At 41.3% G+C, this 9,630-nt stretch overlaps 1 protein-coding gene across 1 annotated transcript; it reads right to left on the bottom strand.

Moving 5' to 3' along the window:
* Window positions 1-4,967: 4,967 nt before the first annotated feature.
* On the bottom strand, window positions 4,968-7,542 carry myod1 (myogenic differentiation 1). Its single transcript, XM_056416742.1, has 3 exons — window positions 6,824-7,542; window positions 5,989-6,064; window positions 4,968-5,254 (listed from the first exon to the last, which is right to left on the bottom strand). Exons 1-3 carry the CDS (start codon window positions 7,424-7,426, stop codon window positions 5,025-5,027), a joined length of 909 nt encoding a protein of 302 aa, XP_056272717.1. The 5' UTR covers window positions 7,427-7,542; the 3' UTR covers window positions 4,968-5,024.
* Window positions 7,543-9,630: the final 2,088 nt, after the last annotated feature.

Below are 9,630 nucleotides of genomic sequence, written 5' to 3'. Positions count from 1 at the left end.
GTTTGTTCAATACTGTTTTCCAACAAGAGTTGAATCGAACTTAGTCGACTAAAAATATGAAAGCTCTGCGTTTAATACTCCGATAGTCTCAAAAGTTCTTTATTTCATATAAATGGACTCAAAAGTGAAAGTAAAGGGAATATTTTCAGGGCTTTATAATAGTCTTTGTTTTCTTAAAATTATATATGTATATATATATATATATATATTGTGGCACCCGGCGGGTGCCCCGTGACTGAGAAATAATAATTAAACTGTCTCTTGTGGGCTTCTGTCCTGTCTTTTATCTGCCACGACCGGGTGGTGATTGGTTGCCGGCCCGTGCCTCCAATCACCCCACCCCCTCCTCAGCTCTAACCCGGCGGGCCCATCCCCAAGGCGACATCCAGCGAGAGGGGCGTGGTCTTCAACGCCCATTTAATGGCTTGCAGCTGTGATAGAACACCCACCTGTTTCCGATCGTCTGTCTGACAACTAGCTGGTGAGCCCCTGAGCCCCACGCCTCGCAGACCTTTTTTTGGTTTGGGCCGGTTCGCTCGCCTCGACCTTGCCTGCCTGGGGTTTGACATCCACGCCCTATTGTAAACCCCAGGTAATCTCGTCCCGAGCGGCGACACTTCTTGGGGTTGGGGCGGTCCATCAGCCTCTGGAAGGTGGCGGGCTCCATGTAGGCCAAACGGGAGCATTAGGTAGTGGAACAACCCGTCGGGGTGATGAAGGCGGTCTTCTCCCTGGCGTAAGGGGGTACTGCCAGTACCCCTTGGTCTGATATCGCCCAGCCGCTCGATCAATCAAATCCCACCCTAGGCATGGGGTTATCGTCGATCGCCCCAGCCGAGATCAACTCGGCCCACCCTAGGCATGGGTATGCGCCGAACTTGGATATCAGGTTCCGTCTGTTTTGGGGACCAGCACAATGGCCGGCGGGCTCTCTCCGGGCCTCCGGATTCGGTAGGGCCTCCCCGACCCATTTTTAACAAATTGATGCGCCGGGCTGCCTAATGCGGTAGTTGACCTCTCCCACCTTTGATCACCTCGTAGGGCCGTGTGTCTCCAACACCCGGGGGGCTGCGCTCTTTGTGAACCACGGGTTTGGGGCGGCCTGGGGGGGCCCATGTGTTCTGTCTCCGTATAGCAGCTCGAAGGAGAAAACACCTCACGAATGGCAAACATTAGGTGTGGTAAGAGCTGATCCCAATTCCTTCCGTGCGTCGATAACTTTCCTCAACATCTGTTTCAGGGTCTGCATAGGTCTTTCATGATTCGGGACATGAAGGGGTGCCACTTTTGGCAGTGGCCCGACCAGGTCCATCCCTATTGCTAAACACTAAACGGCAATTATAGGCAAGGGACTGGGGGTCGCGGTGATGGGGTCTGGGTGCCACCTGTTGGGACAGCTCGGCAGTACTCTAATGGCAAAGTGAGGATACACGTTGTCTCACCCCGACGAGTCGCCCGTCGAGTGGCGCTGCCTGGGAGGCGGGGGGGGCCCCTCGGGCTACTGGTAGGCCTGGTGCGACCCAGGTGTGCGAGTATGTTCCTATCAGGGCGATGGCGTCCGCATTAGCGGGTGACCGTCGAGGTGAGTCGAGACCATGTGCACATCACCCTTCTGGGGACAGTTCCAGGCGATGTGGCCTCCCTCCTCACTTCGTAACACCCTCGGTGGTCTGTCGCTGGCGGGGGGGCTTCTGTATTCCCAGCCGCCCACTGCGCAGTGGTAGGTGGTCTGCGCTATGCCTGACAAAATGGGCTAATCAGTCCTACCCATTGGTCGATAGGCCACTCTTCTCTGACGGTTAGCAGGAAGACCTCAATGTCATCGCTGGGGTCTGCTTCGGTGGTTTGCTGCTGCACCAGCAGCTGCTGTTGATTGTTAACTATGAGCTGTTGATTGTGTTGTGCAATCAGCGATTCCATTGGTGACTGAGAAATAATAATTAAACTGTCCACACCATCAAATGCAAAGTCTTTAATACCAGAGGTTTTAGTTCAATCGGGCGTCGTCTCCCCACTCCTCTTGTGGGCTTCTGTCCTGTCTTTAATCACCCCAGGTGTTTTCACTTAATATATACATATATATAGGAATATATTTATATTTGAAATATTAAATAGAAATATATATATATTTCTCTCTCTATATATAAATTTGTATATATTTATTCATATAACGTTTTCTCAGATACATCAGATGTTTTTATCATTATTCTTTATTAGTAGTATTTTTTTGGCTTGAATACTATGATTCTCAAGTCTCGCCCCCTGGTGGAGACAACAGGAAACAGGAAACAGGAAGCAGAAAGCAGGTAAGTGGTCTCTGGCGGTGAACACCTGTGTTCAGGTGATAGTTGGGAAGTATAGAAACTCGCAAAGACCACAAAGACACATGAAGCGACTACAAAGAGACACAAATGACCAAAAAGAAACAAATAACTCCCAAAAGACCAAAACGACTACAATGAAACATAAAACACCTCCGAACAAATATAAAACAACTACATAGAAACATAAAACGATTAAAAGGAAACAGAAAACAATTAAAAAGAAACATAAAACGATTAAAAATAAATATAAAACGATTAAAAATTAACAAACGATTAAAAATGGATATAAAATGATTTTAAAAATATATAAAACGATTAAAAAAACAATGATTAAAAATGAAAATAAAACAACTACAAAGAAACATAAAACAACTACAAGGAAACAAATAAGAGACAGAAAATTATATATATAAAATATATAAATAAGTTTCTCATTTGTAATCCAAAAGAACATGTGAAGTGTTTCCCCCTCATCTCAGAGGAGCCTACAGACCTCGGTCTTTGGACGGTCCTCCATTCGTACGTTTTTTGTCAATGCCTGTCACTATGTACACGTAATGTATGTACCTATGGAAAACAAAAGCGGCTGTAGCTCAGTGGTGTAAGAGGGCCGTCCTTCAACCCCAAGGTTGTAGGTTCGATCCCCGCTCTCCCCATGAGTTGCAAGTCGAAGTGTCCTTGAGCAAGGCACTGAACCCCCAGTTGCTTCCCGGGCGCATCACTGCAGCCCACTGCTCCTTAATAACTAAGGAGGGGTTAAATGCAGAGAACTAATTTCCCCTTGGGGATTAATAAAATTGTATATTATTATTATATTATTATAAAATGACTTACTTACTTACCCTGCAGTTCTCCGTGCGGCCGCGAGAGGGCGCTGCTGCTCCTCCGTGAAGCTCGTTTAAAGGGTTAATAAACAAAACGTTTTTACAATGAGACAAAATGCTGTTTGTGCTTTAGTGACGTCATGAGATGATTATTCATTGAATTCATCACGTCACTGAATTAAAGTGTTTTCATGATGACAACTTCAAATACATTATGCAGCTCTGACAAGTGTGTGTGTGTGTGTGTGTGTAAGCGCATGTATGCGTGCGTGTGGGTATATCTATCTATAAATATAGATAGATATATATATCCTATGTAGGTTTAACACAAACATGTATATATAACTATATATTTATAAAAAGGTTTACAATCTAATTTAAAAATAAAATATTTTATTTTATTGTAAAACTTTCTCTAAAATCAAAAATACAATGAAACTAAATTATAAATGTATATTTAAAGGCTTGTTGAATTAAAAGAATATTTTATTTTATATAGTTGCAGTTGCGGATCAAATATTTTATTTGTTATATCTAAAAAAGTTTGTATTTAAAATATTTAAATAAAAAAATATTTAACAAATATTTAAAAGATGAAAAAATAAACATTTTAAATGATCCTGAAGCCTAAATAATATAAAACAAATAAATTCAACAGTCGTGTGTTTGTATAAATAAAGTTCATTTATTCAGAAGTATAAATATAAAGTTCAACATTTTTCACAACAAACAAAAAGCTCAGACAGAAACATTAAATACATAATTAAAACGTTCAGTTGGAACAACTCGGCTCTTATTTACACAATATATACAAAAAAGTGGTCCAATGTTGTTGTTGTTGTTGTTTACTTTGATGGGACGTCACTATAAAATACAGTTTGTTATTCCTGCCGTCTTTCTAAAATATCACAAAACGAGCAGCTGGACGAGTGAGGAATGTGTTTGTTTTTTGTTCATCAAATAGACTTCTTGTTTTTACACAGAAAGGAATAAACATCCATCTGAAGGACTCTTTAAAAATGTTTCCTCATAACTTAAAACTAAATATAAATACAGAACTGATTATAATTCATCAGTAAAAATTTGTTGTTTTTTAAAGAACTACAAATCCCAGAATTCAAGTCAAACGTATTTAACCACAATCTGGAGATAAATGTTCAAGTGGAAGATCGTTACTGCAGGAAAATAAAACTTTCTTTGGAATGATGAAATAAACTTTCCATGTTTCCCCCTTATTTTTCAAAATAAGAGTCTGTACGTGAAATTAACGAAGTAATAAATTGGTATCAAATTTTAAATCTTGTGATAATTATTTGTCGAAAAAAAAAGATTTTAAAAATACTCCCCATTGCTTACTTATTAAAACAGCTGTTGAATTAAGACTAAATTAATATTTAGAAAATAAAAGATCTTTTCACGTTTGTTCAGCGGCGATCAAATCTATAAAAATCTGATTATAAAACATCAAACTTTGTCCATCGGATGAAATTTAAGATCTTTCACTCACTTATTATTATTATTATTATTACTATTATATTAATAAGATGTTCCTGTCAGGAATGAAGCTTAATAAATAAGAGTCTGTGTCGAAGAAGCTTCAGTAGGACGTGGAGGTCTGGAGGACCTGATGGAGGTCTATAGGACCTGATGGAGGTCTGGAGGACCTGGTGGAGGTCTGGAGGACCTGGTGGAGGTCCTGGTGGAGGTCTCTAGACGACCTGGTGGATGTCTCTAAAAGGACCTGATGGAGGTCTGGAGGACCTGGTGGAGGTCCTGGTGGAGGTCTCTAGACGACCTGGTGGATGTCTCTAAAAGGACCTGGTGGAGGTCTCTAGACGACCTGGTGGATGTCTCTAAAAGGACCTGGTGGAGGTCTCTAAAGAACCTGGTAGATCAGGTTGGGGTCCTGGCTGGCGGGCGGTGGGGGGGCCTCGACAACGGGGGCCGGCGGCGAGACCCCGGGGCCGGCGGAGGGGAGCAGAAGAGGAGGAGGAGGAGGAGGAGGAGGAGGCGGCAGCAGGCCGTGGTGGTCTGTGGAGATCCGCTCCACGATGCTGGACAGGCAGTCCAGGCTGGAGACCACCGAGCTGCGGCTGCTCTTCACACCTGAACAACATGAATTTGAATATGAATATTCATCATCGCCTCGTTGGTGAAGTTTAAAGGTTTGTTTTCATATTTAAAAACAACTTCCTGGGCGTCTGTTTAATCACTTTAATCAGTATTATTATCTTGTTTTTATTCACTTTTTAAAACTTCAATTCAATTTAAAAAAATAGTTTTTTACTGTAAATAATAATAATAATTATTATAATAATAAAAACAACAAACTGTTCTTTTCTTCATTTCTGGATTAATCTTTATTTATATTTCATTCAAATGTGTTAAAAGTTAAATTCCCAAAGAAAAAATTATGTAATAGAGATTATTCAACATTAATAGCTCATTAAACTAATTAAATTGTTCTCATATTTAAATTTCTACAACATTTTTTGAATTAAATAATATAAATTAATATTGTCTGCCAATAAAATAAATAAGTACATTAGGATCATTAACATGCTCAGATTTAATTTAATTTAATTATTTGTACTTGTTTTTCCTGCTTATTGTCTTTTGTTTTAATGCCCATGCAGGTTAATTACTATTATTATTACTATTATTATTACAATAATTATTATTACTTGTATTATTATTACAATTGTTATTATTATTACTTTTATTATTATTATTTGTATTATTACTATTATTATTATTAGTAGTATTATTATTAGTATTATTATTATTACAATAATATCCTCGTCATTATTATAACGTCAGAGGTGTTCTGGGTCTCTTACCGCGTGGCGTCTCGGAGAAGTACGAGCTGTCATAACTTCCTCTCCGGTTTGATTGGCAGGTCGAGTTGAAATCCGTCTGCAGAACCAAAACAAGAAGTTCATTTAGTTCAAAATACATTTAATAACTTACAGCGTGATATTAATATTCAACTGAAGAGAAAACCAGAAACTTAAAAGTCCAAAAGCAAAAAATTACTTTAAAACTTCAAATTAAAAAGAAGAAAACACAAAAAACTGTCAGAAAGTAAAAACTTTTTTTTATTGTCGAAAAAATGAAATTTGTATTTTAAATGAATGAATAAATAATAATAGTGACGCGTTAAGTTAGTCTGTCTTTATTTTTTATGTTTTAGTTTTTAAAAATCAAAACGAAATGTTGGTTCGTTAAAAAGTAAAAATGTGTTCCATCGTTTTACATTTTAAAAACATAAATACATGTTTTCCTTTAAAAACCTGAACATGTAAATTATTTATTTGGAACAGAATGAATTAAATCTAACGAAAAATAAACTTTGAATTACCACCACAACATTTTTTTTTTGCAACAAATCGGAAACAAACTAACACTTTTAAACAATTTTTTTTCTTCTGATCTTAAATTACTGAGATTTATGAACTTTGTTCAAATCTCATAATAAAAGAGAAAATGATCCAAAACAATCAATATTTATTTATTTGTGTTTCAAGTGGAAATTAAAATGTGATCAGATTAATTTAAGGAATGAATCCAACACAAAGGCACAAACAAAAAGAAACGAATACATATTGAATAATTAAAATAAACCAAAGAGAAACTCGCGGCGCGTAAAGGCGCGCGGTCGGTCCCTGAACTCACCATGCCGTCGGAGCAGTTGGACCGCGGGCTGGAGGCGTCCGAGTCCCCGCTGTAGTGCTCCAGCGCCGGGTAGAAGCCGCCGTCGTCCGGCCCCCCGCCGCCGCCGCCGCGCAGCAGCGCCTGCAGGGACTCGATGTAGCTGATGGCGTTGCGCAGAATCTCCACCTTCGGCAGCCGTTGGTTGGGGTTGGCCGACGTGCACCGCTTCAGGGACTCGAACGCGTCGTTCACCTTGCCGAGCCGCCGGCGCTCGCGCTGCGTGGCCGCCTTGCGCCGGTCCGCGTTGGTGGTCTTCCTCTTGCAGGCCTTGCAGGCCCACAGCAGGCAGCGGCCCGCCTGGTGGTGCCCGCTGGGCGCGCGCACGTGCTGCTCGTCCTGGTCCTGGTGGTTGTGGCGCGCCAGGGAGGACGAGGAGGAGGAGGAGGTGGAGGAAGGGGAGGGCGAGGAGCAAGGGGAGGAGGAGGAGTCCGGCTTGAGGAGGCCCACGTGGACCAGCCGCGGGTCCAGGTCCTCGAAGAAGTGCATGTCGCTGGTGTTGAAGCACGGGTCGTCGTAGAAGTCATCCGCGGCCGGGATGGGGAACGAGATATCCGACAGCTCCATGGTTCCGGGGCCCTGAACGCACCACCGAAGAAGAACAATCCAGCGAGAGGAGACAGGAGAGGAAGAGGAGGAGGAGGAGGAGCTGTCAGTGTTGTGGTTCCGGACTGGGGAGTCCTGTCAGACTCGGTTCTGTCCTCTCAGCTGATGACCTGGAGCCTCTTATACCTGGGGCTGCTGCGGGGGGGCGGGGCCAGCGCCCCGAGGGCCTCGGCCAATCAGCGGGCAGCGGGAGGGGTTCACAACGTCACGGTCATTAGTGTAGATTACTGCTGCAGTACCCTGAAGTACCCAGTACTGGTACCCTGAAGTACCCAGTACTAGTACCCTGAAGTACCCAGTACTAGAACCCTGAAGTACCCAGTACTAGTACCCTTAAGTACCCAGTACTAGTACACACTTATGATGTCATGTTCAGTATTACTCATTGTGAAGTTTATTATTTCTTTAAATATAAAGTTAGTTGTCTTAACATGAATTGATAAAAAAAAATATATGTACATAATAATAATAATAATAATAATAATAATAATAATAATAATAATAATAAATCATGCCGTCAGAGGCCTGAAGTAGAAGAAACTCCAGTGAATGGAAAATAATTTATTTTAAAGGGAAACAAAAACCTTTAAATGAACTAAAGGTAATTCAAGACGTGATTTAAATATAAATAATAAAACAAAACGACATGAGTTGAAATGCAGTTTAAAGTCTGGCGGTTCAGAAATATACATTTATCATTTGTTCTGTTAAAAGTTAAGAACAAATAAACTATGTTTTTCTATAATGATTACTGTTGGTATATAAATAATTATAATAATAATAATAATAATAATAATAATAACAATAATAATAATAATATTATTAATAAATGGATACAAGCAAAATTCATGGAAGTAAAAATAATCAAAAGACAAAAGAAGAGCAGGAATGATTCTCATGTCAAACTTATTTATTTAAGAGCCTATAGATATGAACTCAGTCTTCCTCGTCGTCCTCCTCATCATCATCATCATCATCATCATGACTCCATCCAGACGACCTTAGAAGCGCACTTTATTTATTCATAATAAACCTCTCATGTCGCTACAGTACCGGGACTCGCCGCTAGAGGGCGCTGCGGAGCTCCGGCCACAGCACCCAGACTCTGGACTTCAAGTGTTTGAGGATCAGCGCGAGACCTGAAGAGGGACGGGTGGGGGGGGGGGGGGGTCTTAAGAGCAGAAGAAGAGTGAAGACTGAAGAAAAATTAAGAAGAGTGCGGAAGAGTGAAGAAGTGTGACCCTTTTTTTATGTGCTGTTGTGTATTTTTATATATTTTCTTTAAAAAAAAATATGTCATGCACCTTTATACAACAATATAAATATATATATTTTTTTTATTTTTTTTTATTGTGGGTATCTTTCAAAATGTTAACATAAATTAAATGTTAATATTTAATATTTGGAGGTCGAATTATGTTTTAATGTTCTTAAGAGCAGAAGAAGAGTGAAGACTGAAGAAGAAAAGAGTGAAGATTGAAGAAAAATTAAGAAGAGTGAGGAAGAGTGAAGAAGTGTGAGGAAGAGTGACCCCTTTTTATGTGCTGTTGTGTATTTTTATATATTTTCTTTAAAAAAACATTTCATGCACCTTTATACAACAATATAAATAGACTTGGTGGTTTAGACTTCTAAACCTGACTTGGTGGTTTAGACTTCTAAACCTGACTTGGTGGTTTAGAGGTCTAAACCTGACTTGGTGGTTTAGACCTCTAAACCTGACTTGGTGGTTTAGACCTCTAAACCTGACTTGGTGGTTTAGAGGTCTAAACCTGACTTGGTTTAGAGGTCTAAACCTGACTTGGTGGTTCAGAGGTCTCGAGACGACCCCTTTGAGGATAACGAGGTGTCCCAGGCTGCTGACTCGGGGCCCTGAAGCGATTTTACACGAGTCGTAAACCCCGCAGGCCGCGACGCGCCAACGCGGCCGCCGCCCGCCGCCGCCGGGCCATCTGGAAACGCCATCAGTTCCACCGGCCCTCTACCGCGGCATTAATCTCGCCAATTTTACGGAACTCAAAGGGGGGGGGGGAGAGGGGGGGAATGTACACCCTGACTGGTTGTATGCCAGAGTCGGGGTTTCAGGTCCCCGGGGGTTTAGCCCCCCCCCCTCTTCCCCCTCCAGCCTCGCGGGTCGTAACTCCCCCGTCTCCCTGGATGAAGAC

Source organism: Pseudoliparis swirei, chromosome 6 (assembly GCF_029220125.1).
Source record: "Pseudoliparis swirei isolate HS2019 ecotype Mariana Trench chromosome 6, NWPU_hadal_v1, whole genome shotgun sequence".
NCBI classification, from domain to species: domain Eukaryota; kingdom Metazoa; phylum Chordata; class Actinopteri; order Perciformes; family Liparidae; genus Pseudoliparis; species Pseudoliparis swirei.
Note: the sequence above shows the minus strand (reverse complement) of the source record. Positions and strands in the feature narration are given on the sequence as shown.